We start from the raw sequence: 27,981 nt of genomic DNA on the forward strand, positions 1-27,981 counted from the left end.
GGAGAGAATGGAAAATTTTAAGAAAGTCTGAGCATCAAGGAAAGATAAGAGGAACAGGGGATATACTGCAGATGTTTGCTGGGCTTGGATCTCCTGTGTGTACCTCAGCTCTGAGCTGGTGGAGGCAGGAGAATCATTGGAGCTTACTAGCTTTCAGCCTCGCCAAGAAAAATATAAGCTCCAATTTCATTCAGGAAGAGGCCCTGACTCAAAGGAATAGGGAAAAGTGACAGTGGAGGACATTGATGCCTGCTTCAGGCCTCTGAGAATGCACATGGGGGCAAATACCCTTGAACACACGCTCAGGTGCATACACTCACATGAGTGTGAGCATGCGCGTGCACACACACACACACACACACACACACACACACACACACATACACACACTTTTCAAAAGATCCTATCAAGAAAAGTAAAGATGGTAAAATAGTGGAACCAGTTTCTTGGTTCCTCAGAAACGTGGTTGAACTTAACATGTGACCTAGCCAGCCTACCTCTGGTTACATACCCAAAAACGGAAAGCAGAGAACAATTAGATATTATGTACACGTGTTCATAGCAGCACTGTTAAAGTCCCCAAAAGATGCCAACAGCCCTTTCTAAGTGCCCAAACGGGTACATATTTATGGAAGGTCATACAAACCTAAAAAGGATGGAGATTCTGGTGCATGCTACAACATTCATGAAGCTGAAAGATGTTATACTTCATAAAATAAGCCAGCTCTGGAAGGACAAAGGTGTGCGACTCATGAGCATAGGGTACCTAAAGGTTCTCAAATTCACAGGATCGGAAAGGTGGAGTCATGGTTGTCAGTGGCAAAGAGAAAGAAAGCCTGGGTCTTTTGTTCAGTCACAGTTTCCATTTGGTGAGCATGAAAGGGCTCTGGAAATGGGTGGTGTTGCTGACTACACAACAGTGTAGATGAATGCATTGCCACGGAACTGTAGGCTGAAAAGGATTAACATGGCAAATCAGATATTTTTAATAATGATTAATAATCATTTTACCAGAGTAAGTTAAGATACACACAAATAAGATAAGCCATCTAAGACACTGTCGTTTACCAAATGAAATAGGTTGGAAAAGTCATCAAAAACCAAAAATATACAGTTCACAGTGCTGCACTTGGTGGCTAAAACCTGTAATCCCAGCAGCTGAGGGTGGAAACAGGAAAACGGGGGACTTAACTCAGAACAAATGAGGTCAGGGCCAGCCTGAGCTACCTGAGACCCTGTCTCCAAACAAAACAAAAAGAGCTTGCAACAGTAGCTATGGAAAACATTGTTTAAACATAAAAAAATAAAATGTGTAATATAAATATAGCTATAAATATGACAATGAGACATCTATGCAGCTACCATCTGGCTTAAACATGCAAAGTTGCTAGTAGTCTCAAGACCCCTCTGGTATTTTTCTGATGACATCCCTCTCCTCGCCAACTCTAGATTGTTATTCATCATCCCTAGTCATTTCTACAATAACTAGGGGAGCCAAAGCAATATCCTGGATTCCCACGGGCACCACGAGACTCCCCCACGGAGGTGTACTTCCAATTATAGATATATGTATCACCCTCTCATGATTATTACAGTATTTAGGGGGATCCCAAACAATGCCCTGCTTCCCCCTGGTTACCATGAGATGCCCTCATGATGATGTAAGAACGGCAGTAGCCAAAGCGTTTATCCCGATAAAGGAAATCTTTCCCTAAAATGACGTGCCGCGAAGTCTCTCTCTTGTCAGTGTTAGCATCTAAACCAACTATTGCACAGTTGGTGGCTTCTTTTCATCTTCCATCTTTCCTGTCTTTGTGGCCTTTCCAGGTATGACTGTCCCTAGAGTTTAAAAGCCTGCTCTGTTGATTTCTGTACATAGCTGACACATTTAAGGCCTTTTATTGTGGTTAGAGATAAGCACGCATTCTTTCCAACTGTCTTAGTTTGGATTATTTTGGATTGATAAGGATTGGGGGGGGGGCTTTTTGTAAACTCCATTTCTCCTTTTTACATATATAGTGGTTACTTTTATGACTTTTATAATCTTTTATATTCGTGAAAAATGTTAGTAAAATGTAGACATAGTTGGCTCTTTAAGAAGTCTAAAATTAAACACGATCCCCTTCTTCCAAATAAACAAACAAACAACTAAAGAGGAGTGGAAATGCCACCTCTTAAGACCACAGTCTTTTCTTCTCAGGGTTTTCCAACTAGGCATTGTTGGTGTAGACCTAAACTTACAGCTGACCTGTGGCTTCTTGGGGCTGTTTCTCTCCCCACCCCACCCTGCCCCACCCCACCCCCCAAAATCTATGGAGACAGCTCTCAGTGCGCATCACTACACACAGGCTATTGTTTCCGGTTTGAGTTCTCACACAAAAGATGTTAGCCTTTGCGCCCACACCAAACATAGTGGCAGCCAGAAAGGGAAAAGGAGTTTTTAGTCTGGTCTTTTGCTTTCTCTCCCCTCCTTGCACTGCCATTCATATCCAGCATTTGAGTTCTTTCCAATCACATTAGCCTCCGGGTCAGCTCAGATTCTTCGGGTTCCCTATTCTGCCTGCGTTCTGTGTCACTTGTATCGTGGGGACCACCCACCAGAGAAACCCGCTGCTCAGACGTGGGTTTAAGCCAATAGAAAGACTTCTAGACTAGCAGAAACTCCAAAACGAGTGTTAATGTAGGGTCTAGAGGATCTCTTATTCTAAACAGCTTTCTTACGTTTCATGATTGCTTAGGACTCAAATAAAATCCTCGCGTTCTGTTTGGTCCTGTTTGTAGGTCAAGCGATCAATGCCTCAGACAGACAAGCAAGTATGCATCCCACCGGAGCTGCCGGAATTGCTGAAGCAGTTTACCAAAGATGCCATTCGGACCCAGCCTCCTGATCTCATACAGTGGGCAGCCGAGTAAGTTGTTTCTCTCGGATGGCAGATATTAAGAAAGGGTTTGTGGGAAACCGAGGAGGTTGGCAAGCCTGCAGTCAGGCAGTGCAGGCAGGTTAGTAGAAACTGGGTCTTTAAAATCCACACACAAATGTATCCACACACAGAGCCCTTCCCTAAACTAGCCAGATTGAGTAGTAACATGAGAACAGTAGGCCAAGTGTCCTGGGGCAAATAGAATCAGTTAGCTTACCATGTCAGCTAGCACATGCCCGCCTAACCCATCCCTGCATCCCATCTGCTTTCCTGGTTGGAAGGAGTTTAGGAATCTGGCTGGCACCTCCGCTCGCCTTTCCCCGGTTTACACCTGCAGCTTGTTTTCCTTCTTACCGCTAGATGGCAGCAGTGCACCTAGTGGAGCGGTGCGCGATCCCGCGGGGAGGAGGAGGAGGAGGTGGGATCTCTACAAGCTGGTTTCCTCTGATTAATGAAACACCTTCTTTCATGGCTGTGGAAACACATACTTGGGCAAGACTAAAGACACTTTGAACCCAGTCTTTGGGGAGAAAATTCTTTTTTAATTGATTTTTTTAAAAAATTGATCTTTCCCGTCTGCATGAAGATGTCCAAGGTCACATGGCTTTCTGGGAACGGTTGTAGAGCTGAAGAGGTCAAGTCGCTCTATGGTGTGCGTGTAGCACATAGCACACTGGCTCCTTGAAGAGCCCCTAGAGGCTGCTCGGTGGGTGAGCTTGCACAACAGGGGCGGACTTCACCGCAGCGGCTTTGCATAGAAAGCCTCTCAACTATGAAATTGTTTCTTAGACACACGTGCCTGCTGGAAAGTGGACAGCCTGGCTTGGTGCAGGGGGTTGGGAGCTAACAAGACCGTACTCTGGGGCCTTTTCTAGATGTTTTTATTGCTGGATGATTACTTCCTTAGAGGTGTCTCTGTGAGAAGATACCTCAGACTGTAGAGGGAGGGGCTAAGGAAAGAGAACCTCCAGCAGGTGGTGAAGACATCTAGGCTGAGCCAGAAGGAAGCTTTTTAGAATGGAAGGAAAGTAATGCAGTCTAAATGGAGTTGCTTTGCCTAGTCATGAATCCTGTGTCGTTTTCTATCTTGAATTGTATGCATTACCTCTAAGATTGGACTTTAACGTCAGAAGGCTAATTTCTTTTGGCATAGTCGGACAGATTTTGTTTTATGCCATATGATTGCTTCAAACCGCATTTTAACGTCCTTGTGCTTCTGCATTATCGCAAGAAAAGTGACATTTCTCGATATTGTCCCTGACATTCATGGAGGGAAACTTTTCCACCATGGTAACCTGCTGGCTCCGTATTGTATGATGTGCTATAAATTTTTTAGACATCCGTGCAAGATCAGTTTGTACTTCAAGTGCAGTGAGAAAGAGCATGACTTAAGAACATTCTCCATCCAGTTTAGACATCAAAGGCACTTACCGGATCGCTTTCTGTGGCTTACAATCTTGTGTTCTAGCAGATGGAACAGCACCGAGTATCTCCAAGATAAAATAGGTATTTAGTTCATAACATGCAAGAATTTCCTCGACAAAGAAGAAGCCAGCTCCCCACCATCAGCAGGGCCTATACTGATTTGTCCTGAAGCAAGCATGTGAGGCAGCCGAAATCGAAATCGGTAAAACTGCAACCACGGAATCATTCACTTGCAAATACAATGCAAAGATACAGAGCAATGAATCCGTGGGTGTGGCTACATTCTCTAACCAACTATACTAACAACTCCAAAGCTATTTGGAGAGCGCCACATATCCACCCAGGCACTTCTGTGGGACGGGATGCTGTAGTATTGCTGTCCCCGCTTTAAATCCCCTCCCCCACCCAATCTGATTGTAAGGTCAGGCCACATCCCAGTCTGGGTGCTCCACTGTACCACTTTCACCCAGACACTGGTCTGTCTACAGAGATGGCTCATGTACAGGGTCAAAAGTGTCAAAGTCTTTCTACAGCCGCTCCCACTGAGGACCTCTAGCCACAGACTGGAAGTTGCGTGTTCTGATTCCTGTCTCTTTAGTTCTGTTTGCTTTGTGTCTCAGAAAAGGGCAGTAGTTAGCGCTGTCCTGTAGACTGACCCTAAAATGGGCTTCTGTAAAACAGCACCCTCCCTCCCGGTGTTTTATACTACCTGGTGATGGAGGGGCAGGAATAAGACTTTGGGTGGAGACACCCCGGCGTCATATTGCTCACGCCCACTCCCTGTGGCAGTCAGCTTCTTTCCATATCACGCCAATCTTGACATAGGGTTTGACCTATCTTTCTCATCACTCCCAAACAGAGTCCACCCCACGAGGCAGTAGCACACAGCAGGCATATCTAACTGAAAATTCTGAGGGATGAAAGAACAGGACTGCTTCATAGACACCACATCCACTTACGCCGTTCCCTTCCTTGCCATGCCTCTCCTCCCGGGCCTTCCTGAGGGCCTTGCTCAAGCCCCACACAGGCCTCACTACCTCAAGCCAGAAACCCTTTCCCACTCCCCCAGGAACCATTCTATCTGCAAGTATCTTCATATAATCACGGTCTTCATGCCTACCAGATCCGCATGAATGGATATCCTATGCATATCCTAGGATCTCTCTGTCTATGAAAATAAAACACCAGGGCTAGAGAGATGGCTCAGTGGTTAAGAGGACTGATTGCTCTTCCAGAGGTCCTGAGTTCATATCCCAGCAACCACACAGTGGCTCACAACCATCTGTATTGGGATCTGATGCCCTCTTCTGGTGTGTCTGAAGACAGCTACAGTGTACTCATATACATAAAATAAATAAGTACATCTGAAAGAAAAGAAAAAGACTAAGAAGGGAAGGGGGTGGGGATGAGATTCATTGGCTGTTTATTATTCTTAGAGGAAAATAAAACCTTTTTATACCCTGATCACTCTTCATTCCTTAAAGTGGAAATAACACAATCAAACTTTCCCCATTTGCAAACAAACCACAGCTAAATACTGTCCTTTATCTACTCAGCCAAAAAAAAAAAAAAGTGAAGTAAATTCATAAGTATCTAGAGGCCACTAAAACCCGGGAGCCTCCTCTATCCCCCACCCCTTCTCTTGCAGATATTTCGGAGCCATGTCCCGTGGAGAGATTCCTCCAGTGAGAGAGAGGTCTGAACAAATCCCTTTGTCCAACTGGGCTGAGCTGACACCTGAGCTGCTGAAGGTCCTGCATTCTCGGGTAAGGAGCTCTAGGGATGCTGCGGAAACTGAGCGGTTACATCAGGGCGGTCTGAACGCCCGCAGGCAGCTGGCCGTTAGCACTGCCCCCAAAAGCTTATTAAGTCCTGGCCTCAAAGCGACTTGTCCTTCAGAGAAATGGGAATTAGTGTGGAAGAGACTGAATCCTTGAGCTGTCCTGGGGTCATCACAGATCCCCCCCCCCCCCCCAGATCTCAAAGGATATACAGGGGCTCAGTGTAATGCATACCACCTGTCTTAAAGGGTATCGGCATCACACTAACAGGGCCAGACGATGAGAGGTCTACCGCAGGCTGGTGTAAAAATAGCACACCCTTCTTGGAAAACCCTTCACACATTATCAAAGGAGTTAGCCTGTGAACGGGGAAAAAATGGACTGGCTTGAGAAAAATCTGTGCTTTGGCCAGTTGTTGGGATACAGTTGAGCGGCATGGTGCCCCACATTAGGATAGAGGATAGGGGAGACTTGGGTGATTTGGGGCACACTCAACCTTGGGCTCAGAGGCCCTGGCAATGTGTTGGAACCTTAATGAGGTACCCGCATCATGGCTGCATCCTTAGCTAAGGGGAATCTGTCACTCGCCTTCACTCTTTAGATGCCAAGACTTCTGTGGAGTGAACCCAGCAAAGCTCTCAAGGTCCTGGGACCAAACAATGTTAGATACCTATCCTAAACCCTAAGGTCAGCCATAGGGTGCCACATGTCACTCATGCAGAGACAGGAGGGACACACATGAGATTCAATACAGAGAACTATGTGTACTCTAGGAGAGATGTCTCAGCCAGCCTCTAATGTCCCATCTGCCTTCCAGGGCCAACCTAAGAACAAAATTAGAGACCATAAAGGCATCATAAGAAATGAAATGGACTCTACATGGGTCTCTCTACCATAATTCTGACATCTGGAGTTTAAAAATATTAAACTACATCACAGCATTACAAAGACAATTGTCAAACGGGATTCGCTGGCTCTCTCTAGCTCCCAGTTTCCCTCCTTGTGCTGGGAGAACTCAGAGCATCTTGCTTGTGGTCCTCATGTGTGTTTTGTGTGTTCCCTGTCCCGAAGGTTGCTGGCAGACTGATCATCCACGCAGATGAGCTGGCCCAGATGTGGAAGGTGCTGAATCTCCCCACGGACCTGTTTAACAGTGTGATGAACGTGGGTCGCTTCACAGAGGAGATCGAGTGGCTGAAGTTTTTAGCCCTTGCTTGTAGCTCTCTTGGAGTTGTAAGTGAGCTTTCTTGTGTTGTGTGACAGAGGATAGAGGGTGGTGGGTGGCTCAGAGGTAGACAGAGACTGGGGGTGGGGGGCTCCAGATCCAGTTCTTAGTATACCAAAACCAAATTTTGAAATGCCCCATCATTTTTCCCTGGGCCTGGAAGAACAATCTATCAGCACCCATTCAGCTTTCTCAGATGATAAAAGCAAAGCAAAGCCAAGCAAACAAACCCCTGCCTTTCATGCCTCCTCCTGCTCTCTAAATGAAGGTCATTTCCAGGTTCGGCAATCAGAAGCAAGAACTGGTAGAAGGAGGGATGGCTATTATCAGGTTCTGCCAAAAGCTGGCCAATTTGGCTTTGGATTGTTTGTGACTTTCAGCCATTGCCCTCAGATTAATTTTCACTCTGCCTTGCCACGTCATTGATGACCTGAAGCTGTGGGATAAGATTTGTTTACTTGTGGGGTCTAGATACCTAGAAGCCAGATTGGTAGAGAAGGTACCACCAGGGGTGTTCAGCCTCATGGAAAACCACTTGTAAATGCTAATAGGTATGCGCCTCAGAAAAAAAGAGAGCAAGATTATCTTTTCAAGCAATGTTAAAGGAACAGGAGAAGGAGGAGAGACTTTTCAAAAATCAGAATCATGAAGAAAGTAAGCTCGTCTGAGTTCAGGCCTTTCTCAAATGTGACATGCTTGAAAATTGGAAAAGCCATTTTCCTGCTTTGAAGGAAGGATGCTGAAATTGGCTTTTATGTGCATTTAACACTGAGGTTATCATCTAAGTGGACTCCCTCTTAGTCACCGGTAATGAATGGAAACGGATCAGCTACTTGTTTGGAAAGCGAGTTGTTACTAATTGCTAAAGCACGGACAAAGCCAACAAAGGAACTCACTGCCTCTGCTCAGGCCAAAGGGGCTGGAAAAGTAACTTTTGTATCACACAGCGCAGCCAAAGCACGATCTTGGTCTTTCTTTTCAAATGTCTTTGGAACATGTACTTGGCATTTTTGTTTCTGTGTAAATTTAGCAGAAATATTGTAATCCAAAGTTTCCCGTGGGTTTCCCCTGCAATTGGCATTATAATCATTTCTCCAGAGAGAAGGAAAGAGACTATTTGTGGTTGGTTTTTTTTTTCCATTTTCTTTCATAAAAACATTATACACTGTTCTCCAAGGAGGAGAGGCGAACATAGCAGGGCAAGTGAGCTGTCAACTAGGATTGACATTTGCGGGGGGTTGGGGGGGGAGCCTTAAGGATTGAAAGAAATCATGAAATCACAAAAGATACTCTGAGACTGACTCTCTCTCTCTCTCTCTCTCTCTCTCTGGTGTGTGTGGGTGCATCTTGTAACTTAATCTATAGTTAATTCTGACCTTGATCTACCTCATCTTCAAAAGGTAGAGTAGGGAAATAATGAGATTTGATCCAACCTTAGAGCTTAGATCGGTGCAGCAAGGGAAACCACCTCCAGGCAAACCTTGTCTCGGGTTCCATGCCCATTCTGCCCCCAAGGTGGCATCTGACTGTTTTAGGACAGGGCTGAGCTAGAGGGTGTCCTTGGGACCCGGTGGAATTCACTGGGCTGCTGCTGTCTGGACACTTGCTGCTTGTAGCCTAAGCTTTTGCATCTCTCAGATGGGTCAAAGCATCATAATGCTCCCACTGGCTCACTGCAGGTCTCCCTGGTGTTGGCCCTTTGATGTTTTCTGTGCATTGTCCTCCCTGCCCCCTTGGCTTTGGTCCACTTCCTAGCCTCTCGCCACTGTGCAAATGTCTGAGTCATCATCTTGTTCCCATAGCTCGCAGTGGCCTGGGTGACTTTGCAAAGCCACATGCTGACTCCTTTTCTGTTTGTACATTCTGTACCTGGCAGGCTTTCTCTGATGTGCCTGCCTCCCAAACTGGGAGGCAGGTCCTCTTTCTTCATCTCTTCTAAAACAAGGAAGTTGGGTCAACCTTCACCTCTACCAAGCTGTCACTCTCTCCTACATATCTGCTTCCATCAAAACAGCCTTATGCCCATATCATTCCATCAAAGAATACCTGGGGCAAGCTCATCCTGGAAGTATATATAGTCTGTGTACCAAAAGCTGCGGGTGGATGAAGGAACCAGTGCCTACTCCGGCTTGTGTCATGCGGGAGTGTAATTGTGGGGTGGGTCAGTACTGTAACCAGACAGCTTGCCTTACCTAAACTCATATATTGAAATCCTAAGTCCCAAAGAGGTGGTACTATGAATGGGACCTTCTGTCACGAGAGTGCAATCCTAAGGCATGGGGACTAAGGAGTCTTAGAAACAGGGGTTGAAGGAGGCTGTTTGCCCTTTCCACCGTGTGAGAAGACATTGAGATATGCTATCTGTGAAGAATAGGCCATTGTCAGCCCTTGATCTTGAACTTCACCTCCAGAACTGTGAGCAATGGGTTTCTGATTTGTATTGAATCTTCTGAGTCCAATATATGTGGTCATAGAAGCAAAAGCAAACTCAGTCAAGGTATCACCATGTGGAGAGGGCTTGCATTCCATGTAACCCATACACCCTTGTAGACCAGTCTAGTAGACGCTTTTCCTTGTTTTGCAAGCAAGCTATGGTCTTTTACAGAAAAGTAGGTTTTGCTCCTGTTAGAAGAGTCTTCTGACCTCATAGGCACATAACACAGATATACATAGACAATAGCTGAAGATGAAATAAAATATTTTTTCTAAGTATGTGGACATTAGAATCTAAAGGCTTGTATGAATAATCACTAACTATTTAAGATCAAATATACGTCATGGGCTGCAAGGGCTGTGTTATCAACTTACTACACGCTAGGTGGTTTACACAACAGAACCATACTGTCTAACAGCTCTGGAGGCCAGAGTTGAGGCCACCTCTGCTGACATAGGAGGAGCTTTCTTCTGTGTCAGCCTAAGTCTGTATAGCGTAGGTCTCCTTCTTGCCATACTCTGCCCACGAGGCATGCTGTCCTAATCGTTCCATTGCGACTTAATTAGCTTTTGTACCGCTTACGCTGAGTGACATTTTGATTTGGTTTGGTTTTCTGACAGGATGGCCTTGAACTGTCCATCCTCCTGCCTTAGCTTCCTGAATGCTGCATTCGCAGGTGTGCACCATTTCATTCATTCCTATTAAGTCTTTAAGTCTCAGTCTCAGATTCTAGGATTTAGGACTGTTGTGCCAGGAAGCGTTCGTGAACCCCAAAGGACCACCAAGGAGCCAATTCCAATGCAATCGCATTAGGGTCTTTTTATTACAAGTTCCAGCTTGGGCTTCATGCCAACCCTGACGCAGGCCGGGAAGGCGGAGCCCCATGCCTAGTTTCAGGCAAGCATTTATAGAGGCAAACAAGCAAGCAAAGGGGTTTCTAGCCTGGCACACATTTGATTGGGGGCCATTTTATGGCCTTTAACATAATTGGCTGGTGCTGGGAGCCAAACCATAAATTTAACTTCTACTTTTCTCTTGATTGGTAGTTGTTAGGAAGCCAGGAGCAGGCTTGTAACCTGGAGGTGCAGATTTGTTAGGGAGTAACCTGGAAACTGGTGCTAGGTGCCAGTTTGTTAATTCCAGTTCAACTTCAGGTCAGGTTCTCTAAGATGGAGTCTGAACCCAAAAGATCTGGTCTCTCAGGACTTCAACATAAGACCCTGAGGGGAGGACAGTTATCCTATAACAGCACCCTAAGAAGAGGACAGCGCAATGAAGTAGGCGGTAGAAATACTTTAGAGAAGTAGGAAATGCTGTGGGCAAAATTAGGCAGCTCAGCACACACACCTATGCTTGCAAATATCCTCCAAACCACTTCTGTGTTGATCTTATCACACACTTAGGCCTTCCCCTCCCACCAACACTCTCAAATGCACACACACAGACACATACACACACACTCGCGCGCGCGCACACGTGCACACACGCGTGCACACACACCTATCATGTTTGTTTTCCTGGAGCTCCAGAAAACTGACCTGTTAAAAAACCACAAACCTCATTTTTTGTTGTTGTTGTTTTTTTTTTTTCCATCTCATGGCTTACCATTTTTAAACAATTGTACATTGAAGATCCTATTTCATAAAATGTTTCTTAAATGGAAATAAAGTTTAAATACGAATTCAAAATGAATAGTAATTCATTAGGGCAGAAGACATTTAAACTCACTGCCATTCAGTAAAACGGCCTCTAGGAAGATGAGCTAAATTTATTCACATCCTCTTAGGCCTCTCAGTAAAAAAGGACCATGGAGACAGTCATCATATCCAAGGAGCAGATGGCAGTTGGATGTCCACAAAGTTGCCAATGAAGGGGACTTCCCTGGCCAGTCACATGAGGACATAGAGCAGCGGCTTAATTACCCCAGCATACTTAGCTCTCTCTACTCAAGACTAATTCTTGACTGACCCCTGGCGGGTGTGTAAGTCATTTTTTTTTTTCTGATGTTGTGATAAAACTGACCAAAGTCAATTTGGGGAGGAAAAGATCCATATCACTTTATACTTCCATGTCACAGTTCGTCATTGAGAGAAGTAAAGGCAGGCGCTCAAACAGAAACCATGGAGGAATGCTGCTAACTCGATAGCTTTTGCTAATAGCTTTCTTCTACAGTCCAGGCCCCTCCCCACCTAAGTAAGGATGGTGCCACCCACAGTGGGCTAGGCCCGCCTACATCAGTTAGTCATAAAGATAGACATGCCCACAGGCCAATCTGATCGAGACAATGTTTCTAATGAGGTTTCCCCTTCCAGGTAAGCTCTAGGTTGTGTGAAGTTGACAAGAAGAACTAACCAGAACAGTGATATATATATGATGAGTTCATGAAGAAACGTTTTTTATCTTAGGAGACTCCGTCTTTCTAGAGACAGTGTACGTCTCTTAACTCTTCTTCCCTGTTGTGGCTTTGCCTCAAGTATAAGAAAAATTTCTAATTTCTCTTTTCTTTTTTCATTTACTTACCATGCCTGTATGTGTGCATGTGCACAGAGTCAAAGAACAGTTTTCAGGAATTGATTCTCTTCTTTTAATATAGGAAAAACTGGGAATAATAAGTTGATGTTATGAAGGATCTACTAAACTTGCTTAGGGAGTACTAAGTTACACAGAACACAGTTAAAGGAGGGCTCCGGTTCTCTTGTCAGGGAAAGCACGCTTATGCCAGGCAGGCAGGGTGACCCTGGCTAACAGATACCCAGGGACAGCAGCCTGTTCTGTCTTGAGACATCTATAATAAGATTTTACACTGTAAATCTCCCTATTCTTCAAACATAACTAAAACATGGAACATGTTTCATTACTCACTGTAACTAGGGGCCATGAAACTACATAAGCTGACGGAGATTTCTGGGGAGCTCTGTTCTGTGCGTTAACCAGGACTATACTTGTGCTATGATTAAAAGTTGTTTCCTGTATTAGTCTCTATATCCTCTGAGTGATCTCCCACTGGGAAGGCGTGTTAATTCTGTAACCCTTTCAACACGAGGTTCCAGAGACTAAATCTAGGGTCATGAGGCTTGTGCTCGGCACCTTTTCTCACTGAGCCATCTTACTGGTCCAAGATAGTGCTAATTTTGTAGGGTGAAAAATCAGTTCTCCTTTGAAGAGGTTACTCTAATTAAACTTAACAAACATCTTAACGTGTTTAGCAGTTTATAAATTGAATTTCCTCCAGGAGAGAAGGGGACTATCGTTGGCCAGTATGTTTAGAATGAATTGATTGACGTATGCTAAGCTCTCTAGGCTCTTGGGACCTTCTCACTCCTAAGAGATAATTTTGTGTGTGTGTGTGTGTGTGTGTGTGTGTGTTTCCCTTGAGTCTAAACTGATCTCCGGGAATCTGGCCTGGAAGAGTGACTTTCTCCTTTCTTTTGTCTTACGGTTTTCTAGACCATTGCCAAAACTCTCAAGATAGTGTGTGAAGTTTTATCCTCCGACCATGATGGAGGACCACCCCGGATTCCTTTCAGCACCTTCCAGTTTCTGTACACGTATATCGCTGAAGTGGATGGGGAAATCTCTTCATCCCACGTTAGCAGGATGTTAAACTACATTGAACAGGAAGTGTGAGTAACCTCGCGGATGGGAAGCAACGGTGCACTGGGCTGTGGACCACTAGGTGGTCCAGAATGAGGCTGCTGCCGACAGTCCCTGTCAGACAATAGCTTCATCTACAATTTTTTTTTTTAACTTCTATAATGATGTGAAAGCATTTGGGTTCAGTAGAAGCTAAATTTCAAATTTTTTGAACTTCGATACAATTTCCTGGGCTAGCAATATTTGCAGTGTAGTAACCTACCCTGATGCTGACAGATGCTGCATGTCAGAGCTCTCAACCAGCCTCTTTATCACCAGGAAAACAATACTCTATATAGTGTACTGTGTGGCTGGGCTGGCATGGGCCAAATAGGTTGAATGTATTAAGCACATTGTTGACAGGCCATTTTCTTTACAAAAAAATTCTTTAAATTTAAAGATTTATTAGTTTTTTAATGATGATGTAGGTAATGTACTCATGAGTGCAGGTGCCCTTGGAGGCCAAAGATGCCACACACCCCTCCCGAAGCTAGTGGTTATGAGCCAACCAACATGGGTACTAGGAATTGAATTCAGACCCTCTGCAAGAGCAATGTGCACCCTGAATGCTTTCCCCAACCCCGAGCCATCTCTTTAGCCCCTCGACATGGTATTTTCCTAAACAATTCTACCAACTGAGGACCGAATGCTCAAATATATGAGTCTCTGGGGGCCCTTCTCATTCAAAGCACCATAGACAGACAGAGAGAGCCATCTGCACAAAGTTGACCTCTGACCTGCACACATACATTACGCACACACTAGAATAACAATTTTTTATTTTATTTAGAAAAAAAGGTTAGTGGTGGCACACGCCTTTAATCCCAGCACTTGGGAAGCAAAGGCAGTGGATTTATGAATTCCAGGCCACCCTGGTCTACAGAGTAAGTTCCAGGACAGCCAGGGCTACACAGAGAAACCCTGTCTCGAAAAAACAAATAAACAAAAAACAAAAACAAATACAAAAAAAAGGTTTCTTTGGGATAGGAGGAGTGAAATTAACTTGGTGTGATACACACATATATGAATATATAATGTATATTTTAAGTTGATTGTTAACCAAACTAATTCCAGATATCTGTTTTTCCAAACAGAATTGGTCCTGATGGCTTAATCAAGGTGAATGACTTTACTCAAAACCCTAGGGTTCGGCTGGAATAAAAGCACAATTTTGGCAATTTTAAAGGAAGATACAGAGGTGGCTGTACTTCAGAATAGCTGAACACCATGCACCATCTAAAGTCAATTTTCTTTTACGACTGGTACAACTAATAAACAATTAGCCAGGAGCATGTGGAATTCGTGTGTAAAACAGTTGGGACAAGACACTTGCACGTGGCGCAAAGGTGGCCAGCAAAGCTTGGCTACAGTACACACACGTGGAGTCAAAACCAGGCTGGATTTCAAATGTGGAATGCGGGCTGGCAGGTGACGAGGCTTGGTGATTGCGGGGTGTGGTTTACAGGAGGATCACGGCCCTCGGGCTTTCACTAGTCCGCTGCTCCTTTTGTCCATACCGTGTTCATCCTTATTTATTATCGACTTTTATTGAGGTATAAGGTTGCCAGATATAAGTCAAACTGAATTTGACTCTCAGATAAATAACAAAAATTCTCACGGTTGCCTAGTTGATCTTATTAAACTGGGCATCCTAGGTGGAAACTGGGGGGCTTCCAGGCATTCATAGCTAAATCATATCTGAGTTCTTCCCTTAGAAAGCTCCAGGCTAACACCAGGGTATGAATGTAAGTTGCTTTAAGAAGGACGAATAGGATGGTTCGGAAATTAATATTTCAAAAGAGCCATTTCAATAGATTCTTGTGAAACATTATGCATGTGATATATTCCTTCAATGAACATCCCCTCCCTATAGAGAGCAAGTCCTCCTGACACACTCTTAAGGGAGTTTCTTCATCGAAGGAAATAGAAAATGAATAGGCTGCAATTATTAGAGTATGTGAACATGTGTGCATGTGTGTGTGTGTGTGTGTGTGCGCACACGTGAGTGAATTGTGTAGGCCAGAGGATATCCCAATAGAATCTTCCTCATTCTCTCTCCAGCTCTTTATTTGCTTTGTGTCTGTTCTTTTCCCTTTTCTGCTTTAAAGCAGGGTCTCCCTTTGTCTTACTGACCCACCAGGAACACTATGTAGACGGCACTAGCTTGAACTTACACAGAACCTCTGCCTCCTGAGTGCTGGGATCTCCAAACAACTGCCTATTTCTGCACAGCCCCAACACCCTTTTTGCCCACTCCATCCCCCATCCCATAACCCCAATCCTATATTGGTGGCTGGCCTTTTAAAAGAGAATATCTTTATCAATTAGAGACTATCCACCCCCCACCCCCGTTCCTTTCAGATTCACCTCCAGTCTGCCCACCCATCCAAATTTGGTGTCCTTTGCTTGCTTGCTCGCTCGCTCGCTCGCTCGCTTGCTTGAATAAAGCAGAGTACAAACTGTGCTAGTCCTGCATTCTGAGGATCTGAACTCAGATTCGCATGCTTACATGGCAGGCGCTACATCCTGACTTATTTCCTTAGCCTCCTGATTATTGTTCTCAAGATCAAGTGAGCCACATTAGTTTGTATCCATATATATCTCTACATAAACTAGGGAGAAATGTATCTGTTAGCATTTAAGGTAAAGGAAGATTGTGGTGCAAAGTCATTATGGATCCTTCTTTTCTCCCAGAGCAGAAATGCTCACCTGTGTACTTGCAGGGGTTGGGAGGACAGTGGCCACACAACTAAGCCTGCTTGCCTTCCGGACCAAAAATCAAAGTAACTGTTACGTTCATAAAGAGAAAAGGGCCTTTTTACACTTGGGGAAACAGACTGAAAACAGAAACTGAGTCTTGGTAGCCTTGAGCATGATCCTAGAATCCTAGACTGAAATTAAAGTGTGTGGATTAGTATACAGACAAGAAGTTACTGATGGCACTGTTGGCATCAGTTGGGACAAAGTGATCGACAACATCATTGTTGCATTGTTGCTCTTTAAAAAAAAAAAAAAAAGTGTGCACAGCCAAACAGTGGATGGAGCCTGGGGACTCTTATGGAAGAGTAGGAAGAAGGATTATGGTCCATAAGGGGATAGGAACTCTATAGGAAGACCAACAGAGTCAACTAACCTGGACTCTTGAGGCTCTCAGAGTCTGAACCACAAACCAAAGAGCATACATATACATGGGCTGGCCCTAGGCCTCCCCACACATACGTAGCAGATGTGCAGCTTGGTCTTCATGTGGGTCCTGAACAACTGGAGGGTGTGGGGGGAGGGCTATCCCAAAAGCTGTGCCTGTATGTGGGATATGTTCTACCTGAACTGCCTTGTCTGGCCTCAGTGGGAAAGGAAGTGCCTAGCCTCACAGAGACTTGAAGTGCCAGGGTGGGGGAAATACCCCAGGGGGCCCCCACCCATTCAGAGGAGAAAGGGAGAGGGGAGAAGGGAAGGATTGTGGGAGGGGTGACCAGGAGGGGAGCAGGGAGCTGGACATAAAGTGAATAATTAAAAAAGTTAAAATTTAAAATGTGTATGTGGGGTGTGTGTGATGATAGGTTGTGTGTGTGTGTGTGTGTGTGTGTGTGTGTGTGTGTGTGTATGTGATGATAGGGTATGGGTGTGTGTGTGTGTGTGATGATAGGGTATGTGTGTGTGGTGTGTGTGTGTGTGTGGTGTGTGCTAGGGGACAACCTGGGGTGTAGGTCTTGCCTTTCACCTGGTTTTGTTACAGTCTAGGGTTTTTATGAGGTTTGCTTTCTCTGCCAGTTAAATAAACAGGAAAGTTTCAAGTGCAACAAAGAAATCTCCAACCCTTGCTAACAGTAACAAAATCAGCAGTTGAATGGCTTCTCCAAAGGTTGAGGAAACACACTTAGCAAGCTATCAGAAAGACTCTCTGCTAATCAGAGAGCAAACTAGGGAAACTGAAACCTAGCTTCTTCCTTAAGGCTAGAGTTTGTTTTTCGGGTTGTTGTTGTTTTGTTTTGTTTTGTTTTTGCTTGTTTTTTGGTTTTGAAGTCTTTGAAGGGTCTTCCTCTGCTAACTTAAGAGTTGGTCAGCTGAAAGAAAGCTAGGATGGCTTATTGGCCCACAACTGTTATGTAGAGTCAGTTTATCAGCAGGGGTCAATTGGCAGAAGAAGATGCCCACAAGGCCTTTCTTTTAAGATGCCAGGCTTTTGTCTCAGCTCCCAGGGTGAGAAAGAAGCCATCATATCAGAACTTGTCTTTATTAGTCATGGCCCCTGTCCTTTTGGGCCTGTCAGGGAATCTGTCTTAACTCCTGGCCTCTCTGTTTGAAATGTGGAGTCTCTTGTTTGCTGCCAGGCTACCTGACCTATGAGATTTTCTTGGCATGTCCTGCCCCTGACTCTCTGTAGAAACACTGGGATTATAAATATATGCAGCCTCATCTAGCTTTCTGTGGATTCTAGGTATCCATATTCAGGCCTTTACCCTTGTGAGGCAGAAGATGGCTTACCCACTGAGCTGTCTCCCTAATGCTAGCTGTTCACTTTCTCAGATGACATTTGGTATCTACCATTCCCCTCCTAGTCTCTATTTATTTTGCTAAACCAACAAAACTCACCAGAATCATGTCCTCCAACAAATCTGAATCAGTCACCATTAGCATTCACCCCAAGGGGCAATACAGCTCTGGCCTCCAGTGCTATGCCATATGTATTAGTCACTTTCCTGTTGCTGTAATAAAACACCATGCCCAAAAGCAACTTAAGGAAGTGGGTCCCCACTGATGTCCTTCTAGCAAAGTTGCACCCCATCCCATTTCCCCAAATTTCCCCAAACAGGACCACAACTGGGGCCTGTGAACAGATACTGTGAACCAAGATTCAACTTTCATCCTCCAAGTTGCTTATCTCAAGTATTGGGTCACAATGATATTTGAATACAAAAATAATAACCAATAATCAGCATTTACCACATACATAAGCCTAAAGGAAACACTTTTAAATACAGTTTCATTTTTTTCTTTGACTCGAACTGTACAAACTCTGTGCATTATCCAGTGTTATAGATGAAGAAACTGTCTTAGAACAAGGAGATTTTTTTCCCCCAAGGTCACGGAAAACAGATTTGAATCTAGGTCCATGTGACTTTTAAACTGTGCTGTCTTTCTCATATGCTCAGTGACAGGTGACATATAGGACACCCTACCCCCAGAAAGGATTCCAAAATTCCCCTGGGTTTACTTTAGGGCAGACTAGTGTATATGGGAGACAATCCTAGGGAGAATGAGGAGATGACAGAGTAAGACCGTTGTGGAAAGAAAGGGTGTTATCTAGCCCATTAGCCTTGGATCCCGGTTCTGCTGGGGACTTCTAGGAGACAATGTGGAACACATGTAGATATGCTAGTCTGGAGAGTGAAGATGCTCTTTGCCTACTGTTCATAAAGGCAGCTTCCTCAGCAAACTTCTGTTATTGTCTATTGACCCTTTAATGCGGTTCCTCATGTTGTGGTGACCCCTGATTGTAAAGGTATTGTCATTGGTACTTCATAACTGTAGTTTACTGTTGTGAATCAAAATGTAAGTGATATGCAGATATCTGATATGTGACACCCCCCACACCACAATGGGGCCATAGAACCACTGGTCTAAAAGTTTAACTTTTCTCCATGGTCTTTCATTCAGGCGTGTTCCTTTTGTGACAGAAAACAGCTCTAAGGCAGGAAGCCACAGGTACACACAAGAAGCCACTAGGCTTTTTACAGAGACTTTAATGAAGTTTTAATATTTGATCACTGTTACTGCTTCTCCATGGGTCTGACGCAAGTCCCCAGAGGCTGCCTGCAGGGCAAGGTGTGACTGACAAGGAGTTGTACTAAAATCCACCACCCTCGCCCGAACTGCTTGTGTTGAGATTATTCCGTGGAAACTCTTGATCCTTGCCGCCAATGCCCTCTTCTGACCCATCCCTCAGGCCCCTTTCACACTCAGCAATTTCTGAATCCTAGCATGACCCCGGCCAGGCTGTCAACGGAAGATCCTCAGAGCAGATGGTGTGTGCTTCTTCCTTAAAAAGAAAAAAATTAAAAAATTCAGGAAGCAATAAACTCAGGATTTTATAAAGAAAAAAGAAGTGGGTTCCTTTTTTCCCTCTAAATTAAGCTATTTTGATTACAGCGAAGGCTGCAGATACATTTAAAGCTTTGGCAGAAAATGCCAAGCCATGGCTTTATTCTGTTTTACTGTGTTTCATGACCTGCCATCTCTCTCCTCGATGCTGTCCAATTGCGGGACTCTCCCCCTACCATCCCTCAGTAGCTGATAACTTCCAGGATCACCTTGTTAAGCAACAGAAGCTGGACTCTTGAGTCTGCACAGCTGGTTTTGAATTAGGTTAGAAGAATCTTAACCTGAAATTCTTGGAGTGGATGCGCCTCTGATGATACTCTGTGCAAATATGTTGCAGAAATGGACACATGAGTATTTTTTTTTCCCCTGAGGGAAAACCTTACAAAGCTTTTAGTGAGTCTTAAAGTTGTAAAGGTCAAAACAAAAACAAAAACAAAAAAACAAACAAAAACAACTTTGGGTTGGAAATGGTTCCAGAAAGCACCAAATGCTTTGGGGGAAGGCAACAGAATAATTCTCAAGTCTTTCCAAGCCCAAGTGAGCTCACCATGCACCCAGCTAGTGACATTATGCACAGCCTCTTGCTTTTGATTCTTCTATCTGGCTTTAAACCTGTGTTTTAAATTCAGACCTTCATATTCATGTAACTGTAGTTTTCTCTTGGAATATGGTCAAACATGAACAGAAGTGTATGCCCTTCAGAGATGAATTATTTGGAAAGTCATTGGTCCAATCAGCTGAGTTATAAAAAGACTGAATAGTTCCGGGCGGTGGTGGTGCACGCTTTTAATCCCAGCACTTGGGAGGCAGAGGCAGGTGGATTTCTGAGTTCGAGGCCAGCCTGGTCTACAAAGTGAGTTCCAGGACAGCCAGGGCTATACAGAGAAACCTTGTCTCAAAACAAACAAACAAACAAACAAACAAACAAACAAAAAACAAAGCAAAAAACAAAACAAACAAACAAACAGACTGAATAGAAAAGGTAGAACCATACACTCAAATTAGTAGAGGAACTAAAATTTCCATGTCAGGCTCCTAGGACTGGCTCTGGGTGACCCTGAATCTTGGGCATTCAAGCAGCTGGCAGCCCCAGATTACCATAGGCACCCCCCCCCAAAATAAGCACCCCAAATAATTTACGAACTTACTTACTTGAATGATTTTTAAATTCCTACCACATGCAAGGCATTTCACTAAGCAACCGAGATTTTCACCAGATAAGGCAAAGCCTCTGCATTCACAGAGAGGAAATTCTACCTGAGGATGCTGACATAGAGCTAGCCGTGAGATTATGACTGTGGACTGGAGAGATGGCTCAGCTGCTAAAGGTTAGGCTCACAACCAAAACCGTACGGTTATGACAATGAGAATTGGTGCTGTTCCATATTAGCTTGGGGGGGGGGTGGCACACAGCCTCGCATTCAGGAGCAGGAGAGAGGTGGGAGGCAAGCTTTTCTTGAGCTAACCTGAGAGCAAACTGCGAAGCTTTCAGTTGAAGGAGACGTCTCAGCCCACGTCTTCGCCAAGTTCCAGATTCACACAACTACCAGTCACTGACCCACTCCACTGTGGAATCATCCCAAGGCTCTGCGTAATTCAACATGCCCCAGAGGCATCCTGTTTGTCATTCTTCCACAACAAAATATCTGCGGTGGGGGTGGGGGGCAGCAACAATGATCCCGATAGCTTCCCTGTTGTCAATTGTCCCTGAAGAAAACGCACAAAACAGGAGCAATGAAAATATCCACCCCTTGCTTTCCCCAACCTATGGTCAAGTCGGGACCATTTTACCTCCTATGTTCTTTCAAATGTATCCTTTTCATCCTTCCCTGTTAAACCTCTCTTCCCCGTCCTTCCCAACGCCCTCATACTGAACATAGACTTTGGTCAGTTTTTTTCTGGATAGGAACAGAAAATATACCAGTTTTTAAATAGAAGAAACTTTACAAAGCCATGGACAAAGGGAGCCATAAAGGAATGTTGAAGAACACAGGAACTAGCAAACCATTATCACCCTTACGCCCAAAATAATATTTTATTAGAGATCGCGAGAACTGGAGCCCAGGAACTCGGGTGGATCAATACACCTTAACTTCACTTCTCTTCTGTCTTCAGCTGGCTATTCTTGTTGACTAAAGACCTGAAGTTGGAGAACGACATTGAGTGATACGCGTACGGGTTGGTCCCTGAGACAAGAAGGGCAGAAACTGGGGGTTGGGGATAGGACTCACATCCATGTTTGCCTCCCCGCCCCCAAACGCTGTGTACACCATAGAGATTGAGGTATGAAATGGTTTAAGCTTTGAAGGACACGGAGTCTCTTCGACTACTTAGTTCATCTACAGTAGCAGGAAAGCAGATGTAGATGATTGGAAAACTGATCCTGACTGCTCCAGCACTGGAAGATGCCCGCCAATATTGAGCATGCGCTTTTCCTGCCCTCTCTACTCAGCAGCCGGCACTGAGCACCTCTGGGAACTCTCTCATTGATACTCCCAAGCGATGCTCCGCAAGTGTCTAGGTATTTATTGCACCAGAAAGGATACAATTATCCCATGTACAATTCCAAACTCACTTATCCATTTCCCCAAATCGGCACACCTCTCTTAAACAGCCTTTCCCTGTCCCCTAATTAGAATTACAGTTGAGGATTTCAGAATTTCAACCTTCAGGATTTGGGTCTTTGGGGTTGTATCTTTCAAACCTTCCCTCCACCCCCACGGCAAAAAAAAAAAAAAAAGAAAGAAAGAAAGAAAGAAAGAAAGAAAGAAAGAAAGAAAGGAAAAAAAACGAAAGGAAAAGAGAAGAGAAGAAAAGAAAAGAAAAGAAAAGAAAAGAAAAGAAAAGAAAAGGAAAGAAAGAAACAGACAAACATACAAGCAAAAACCAAGCAACTGACAGGATTCAGCTAAGTGCCGCAGACTGGAGACTCCTGTATCACACTGTCCCTGTCATCTTAGTGTGTCCCTGTCATCTTAGTGAACTTCATTCAGTTTGAAGCACCCTGCAGAAACCTTTACCTGTCATCTTTGCCTTTGGAATAGTAACCTGAATCCTTAACGTATAAGGACTTCACAGTCTGACCCTTAAGTCTTCCTTCTCCGTGTCTACATTCAGCCACAGTCTAGTCTTTTTCACTCAATATTATGCGATCTGTATGCTTAGAATACCCCTCTGTTTTGACCTGCCAGTGAAAAACATTCGTGAACCCTGAAAGACCAGACAGGAGCCGATCGGATACAATCACAAGAGGGTCTCTATTCACAAGGTTGAGCTTGGGACTTGACTAACAGGACCCGTTCGGGTGGAGAAAAGCGCCAAACACACATTGGGGCAAGGTTTTAAAGAAAATATCAAGTGAAGGGTGAGAGTTTCTAGCCTAGCAAGAATCTAATGGGGGGGGGGGGTACTGTGGCCTTTAGCCTAATTGGCTGGTGCTGGGAGCCAAATCACAAATTTAACTTCTGCTTTCCTCCTGATTGGTGGTGGTTAGGACCAAACCAGTCAAAATCCCACTGTGGATAAAGGATGGGCTTAAGGAGGCCCCGCTGCTAGCTGAGAAGCAATGGTTGCTGAGAGATGGAGAGTCTTTCTCCTTTGAGGGTGTGGCCACTGGGAGGTTGCCTGTGCTCCAATGGATGGACCTACATCTATGTGCATGGAGACAGCACTAAATAGCACTCGGTGGGATAGCTAGATATCTATATCTATCAATACAGGTCTTGAAGTTGGGATGTATCGAGAGTCCTGGGAGATCTGGAAGGGGAAGTGGCAGATAGATATGATCAGCATATATTGTATGCATCTATTACATTCTTAAACGATAAAAAATTAAAATCAAAGCATGAAAACTGAGAGAAAAATATTCTTCTTCCCTCTCCAAATTCACTTTCACGCCTCTCCCTACTGCTTTATTTATAATGTCAAGTAACAAACCAAAAATAGAAAAAGCAAAAGGAAAGACTAGTGGAACACTGCACAACCATTTTATAATTGTGTATTAATAGGGAAATGCTAATGTGCTACTAAGAGAAAATGGTAATACATACCAAAGTATATTTATAGATGAATATTCACATAGAGAAAAAATCTGGAAGGAAACACACCAAAGAGTCATATGGGTTATAGGTAACTTTTCTTTTCTTTCTTTTTTTTTCTCTCTTTTTACATATATTCAAAATATAAGTATGTACTAATTAAGGAAGAAATGTTTAAGAAAATCAAATTTAAAAGCCACCTCTGGGGAAGGAGAGAGATGTCATTGTGATTAAGAGCATTTCCGGCTCTGTCAGAAGACCTGAGTTCAGTCTCCATCACCGACCTCAGGGGATACACAGCTACCTGTAACTCTAGCTCCAGGAGGTCCTCAGAGGGTCCCTGAGGGATCACGTGGGGAGGCGAAGAGGTAAGAGTGAGAACCCAGCGCAGACTGACTTAGTCAATCTGGATCAGACTTCGGGGACTCTAATACCAGGTAGCTCATTGTCAGCATATTTAAAACACAGTACGATGTGGGAAAAGGTTTCCAGGCAACAATTGGTCCAATCAGACCAACTCCAGGTACTCAATAAAGCTTAAGGTGTGACTACATAGAAACTCCTTTACGGACTACATGTGACTGTGAGGGTGGGTTCCTTAGCTAAAAGGACTAGAATCTAGTGTGGTCTCTGACCCACAGCATAGAGCTCAACAAGGCTATAGAGTACATGTGACCTCCCCTAAGGATGGGTAATGGCCTAGGGAGGAGAGTCTGGGACAGTCATGCTGGGGACTGGGTGAGAGCTACTCCATAGACAGCAAAGAGTTTATCAGGCTGTTAACAAAACCCACTCCTGGCTTTCTGGATGAAATAAATGTTTTTTTGTTTTTTTGTTTTTTTAATTTCCTTCATTGGGGAGACACCCCTGCATGCTGAATATACCCAGTCCTAGTGATTACAAGAAGCTCCGTGCCCACACCAGGATCCAATGCCCTCTTCTGGACTCTGAAGGCTTTGCACTCATGTGCACAAACCCATACAGGGACACACACACACACACACACACACACACACTTATAAAGAAAGAGAAAGGGAAACATCCTTGATTTCAGGTGAATGCTTACCAGAAGGATGGGGAAAGAAAGGAGAGTTTTAAGGTCATTTAGGTATGGTCAACCTTTTGAAATTTGAAATTGAGGCATAAGGTTGCCACCTACAAAGGTCACACTGGAGAACCCCAATAGAGCTTGTACTGGCTGGTTTTATGTGTCAACTTGACACAGGCTGGGGTTATCACAGAGAAAGGAGCTTCAGTTGGGGAAGTACCTCCGTTAGATCAAGCTGTGGGGTATTTTCTCAATTAGTGATCAAGGGGGAAAGGCCCCTTGTGGGTGGGACCATCTCTGGGCTGGCAGTCTTGGGTTCTATAAGAGAGCAGGCTGAGCAAGCCAGGGGAAGCAAGCTAGTAAAGAACATCCCTCCATGGCCTCTGCATCAGCTCCTGCTTCCTGACCTGCTTGAGTTCCAGTCCTGACTTCCTTGGTGATGAACAGCAGTATGGAAGTGTAAGCTGAATAAACTCTTTCCTCCCCAACTACTTCTTGGTCATGATGTTTGTGCAGGAATAGAAACCCTGACTAAGACAGAGCTACTAAAAATAAATTGCAAAACCTTCACCTCATCATTTTAAGTAAGATTTAAGATTTGTTTTAGGTGGCATTCATAAGTATCCTGGGGAACATGCTGCCTTGTGGCCAACACAACTAATACTAAAATCCCTCCACTTGGAGTGTTTACTATACAGATGGGAAGATTTTACTTGTGGAATATGTATATGTGTATATATATGCATATAATTTTATTTATATAATGTATATATTTTTATTTTATTTATTTTTAAATTCTTACATGTATAGATGTTTTCCTTGTGTGTATGTCTGTGTACTACATGCTGGGGACCAGAGGCCAGAAAAGCGCACTGGATTCCCTGGAACTGAAGTTGTAGACAGCTGTGAGCTGATGCTAGGAATTGAACTCAGATCCTCTGCAGTTGTATCTAGTGCTCTTAACTTATGTGCTACCTATTCAGCTACATTTTAACTAATTTTTTTAAAAAGAATTATTTATTTATTTTATATATGTGAGTACACTGTAGCTGTTCAGACACACCAGAAGAGGGCATCAGATCCTATTACAGATGGTTGTGAGCCATCATGTGATTGCAGGGAATTGAACTCAGAATGTCTGGAAGAGCAGTCAGTGCTCTTAACCACTAAGCCATCTCTCCAGCCCCATTTAAATTCATTTTTTAAAAAAGGTTTATTTAAGTAGGGTGTGATAGCATACACCTTTAGCACCAGCATTAGGTAGGCAAAAACAGGAGGGTCTTTGTGAATTTCAGACCAGTATGGTCTACATTGTAAGTTTCAGGCCAAGCAAAATTATGCGCGCGCGCGTGTGTATACATATATATCCTTCTTTAAAATGTCGTATGCATATGTGAGTACCACTTGTACAACTGGTGCCTGAGGAGGCAGAAGAGAGTACTAGATCTTCTGAAATTGGAGTCACATGGTTGTGACCCACTACCTGTGGGTATCCAACCTGAGTTCTTTGCAAGGGCAAGAGTTGCTCTTATCCACTAAGTCTCTACAGGTCCCAGGGTTTTAAAATCAACACAACCCTTTTTTTTTTTTTTTTTTTTTTTAACAAAGGTAGCCATCTTACCATAGAAAGAAGAGTCAACCGGGTTAATTTCTCTCCAACTTGATTTAAAACAATCCCAAATATAGTGTCTCAAACACCATTCTCTATTTAGTGCAGCTATCAGTGGTAAAAAATACTGCCATCCTTTATCAACAGCAATTATCTCGATAGAAAAAGTAGACAGCCAAACCATTGAACACTGTTCAGGTTAGATTTCTATTGACTCTCAAGAACAAATACACTTAAAACAGTACACAAAGCTTCTGAAATCCAGCGGTAGTCCTTTACCCAATGGGCTAGCAGGCCCTGGTTCCCACTTCAACCAGTTTGAAGAATGCTGCAAAGCCAACGAGTTCCTCGCCCCGCCCCTCCCGCAAGGCCCCGCCCACATCAGGCCCCGCCCCCGCGTCCGCCCCGCCCCCCGGGCCGTCTGTTGGCCTCTCCCACTCTCCGCCTGGGCGTGGCAAGCTGGAGCACGCGGAGTCTGTTGCGCACGCCCAGGGCTCCAGGTTCCGACCCGAAGGAAAACCTTTTAGCGCCAAGGAGGCTATGAGTCCCGGCGGTCCGCGGCCTTCTTCCCGGAAGCGGAAGCTCAGGGGGCGGGACAAGGGAGGTCCGGACATCTCGGCGGTTAATTCTTTTTTTCTCAAGTATTCGTTTCCCTACGCCTGGGCTCTTCTGAGGCTGAGAGAAATGGTCAGGTCCGGATCTCGACCGGGCCAGGTGAGGGCTGCGGACCTGATGAGTCCACTGTGGGGTGGCGAGAGGCGAGGGGGATTTAGGAAGGTGCTAGAAAAAAAATAGTAACTGCGGCGCGCCCGAAGTGGTGAGGACGTCCCTAGATGAATGCTTTATTCAGGGCGGCCGTGCCAGTCTTCCAGAGCGCAGTTTGGTGTCAGACCCCGGGTTCGAAGCCCAGCCTTTATCACCAGTGCAGTGACCTCCTTCCCGCTCTGTGCTTTGCAGTTGTTTCCAATATTACGTAGTTATCCAGCAATTGTGCCTCTACAAAGCCAGTAATTTGCCCGACTTGGTCATTTGTCCGACTGCCTAATAACATCTCTATCAGAGAAGTTCTTAGGATCTTAGCTTGAGTTAATCCTCTCCCCGGATTCAGCTTCTCGGTGCTTCTCTTAACTGATCTTCTGTCTCTGTTGTTGGAGTCTCCCAGTAAGTGGCTGTACCCGCCCTCCGTTCTCAAACGCGTGACTCTTGATGTTCTCTAGTAACTGCTCCAAGTACGACAGGGAAACCCATTTTCAAGATACACATTTGGCTTGGAACAGAGCCATTTTGGATCCTTTGCAGTTCCCGCCCCATCCAATCAGGTCCAATAGAGCTAAACTAGTTTTAGCCCTGCTGTGCCCTGGGCGTTCTGACCTTTCGTGCTCCCACGTCTTTTCAAATTATGGTGGGCCTGTTAATTCTATTTTCCTTCTAGCCCTCATGTCAAGAACCGTCTCTAGAATATTTTTCCAACACCATCACATCTCCGCTAGTTGGGCGTGCTTCAGGCCACCTTCCGCATCTTGCAATCTTCCACAAATCACTTCATGTTGGACCTGGTGCTAGTCTACTACTAGAATATTTCATCTCTGTCTTGGAGATTTAGAAAGCACTTGGCATATAGTAGACTTGGGGTTTTACTTTGTTTCCCACCATTTAACAACATACCTATAATGTTGTCTTTCTTGCTAATGTATATTTTGCACTCCCCCCTCCCCCCCAAAAAAAAAACCCTGTCTTGAGACTTCCTTTTTTGAATGGTTGCATGT

At 44.5% G+C, this 27,981-nt stretch overlaps 2 protein-coding genes and 1 long non-coding RNA gene across 15 annotated transcripts in view; 2 read left to right on the top strand and 1 right to left on the bottom strand.

Annotated features, from left to right (window-relative positions):
• Ropn1 (ropporin, rhophilin associated protein 1) overlaps positions 1-14,708 on the top strand; it is a 28,779-nt gene extending 14,071 nt beyond the window's left edge. For both annotated transcript variants that reach the window (XM_006522698.4, NM_030744.2), the window contains exons 2-6: positions 2,782-2,909; positions 5,995-6,112; positions 7,199-7,360; positions 13,234-13,409; positions 14,514-14,708. In XM_006522698.4, the coding sequence (XP_006522761.1) occupies positions 2,794-2,909; positions 5,995-6,112; positions 7,199-7,360; positions 13,234-13,409; positions 14,514-14,580 (639 nt within the window). In that variant the 5' untranslated portion in view covers positions 2,782-2,793 and the 3' untranslated portion in view covers positions 14,581-14,708. The remainder of the gene's footprint in view (positions 1-2,781; positions 2,910-5,994; positions 6,113-7,198; positions 7,361-13,233; positions 13,410-14,513) is intronic.
• Positions 14,709-19,143: 4,435 nt separating this feature from the next.
• Gm35150 lies at positions 19,144-26,804 on the bottom strand. 8 transcript variants are annotated; one of them, XR_876043.1, is made up of 4 exons: positions 26,736-26,804; positions 23,571-23,611; positions 20,988-21,228; positions 19,144-19,459 (listed from the first exon to the last, which is right to left on the bottom strand). It is a non-coding gene; the product is annotated as a predicted gene, 35150 (long non-coding RNA). The 8 variants fall into 8 exon arrangements; XR_384832.4 differs by having other exon boundaries at positions 20,988-21,707; XR_384831.2 differs by lacking the exon at positions 26,736-26,804 and adding an exon at positions 26,228-26,660 and having other exon boundaries at positions 20,988-21,707.
• Positions 26,655-27,981, top strand: part of Ccdc14 (coiled-coil domain containing 14) — a 34,648-nt gene continuing 33,321 nt past the window's right edge. For 3 of the 5 annotated variants that reach the window (XR_384564.3, XR_003951790.1, XM_011245891.3), the window contains exon 1: positions 26,655-26,929. Coding sequence is in view for 2 of the 5 variants with exons in the window: in XM_011245891.3 (XP_011244193.1) it covers positions 26,756-26,929 (174 nt within the window). In the remaining 3 variants the exon portion in view is untranslated. The remainder of the gene's footprint in view (positions 26,930-27,981) is intronic. The other 2 variants (NM_172824.3, XM_030249111.1) reach the window with 2 other exon arrangements.

Source organism: Mus musculus, chromosome 16 (assembly GCF_000001635.26).
Source record: "Mus musculus strain C57BL/6J chromosome 16, GRCm38.p6 C57BL/6J".
Lineage (NCBI taxonomy): Eukaryota > Metazoa > Chordata > Mammalia > Rodentia > Muridae > Mus > Mus musculus.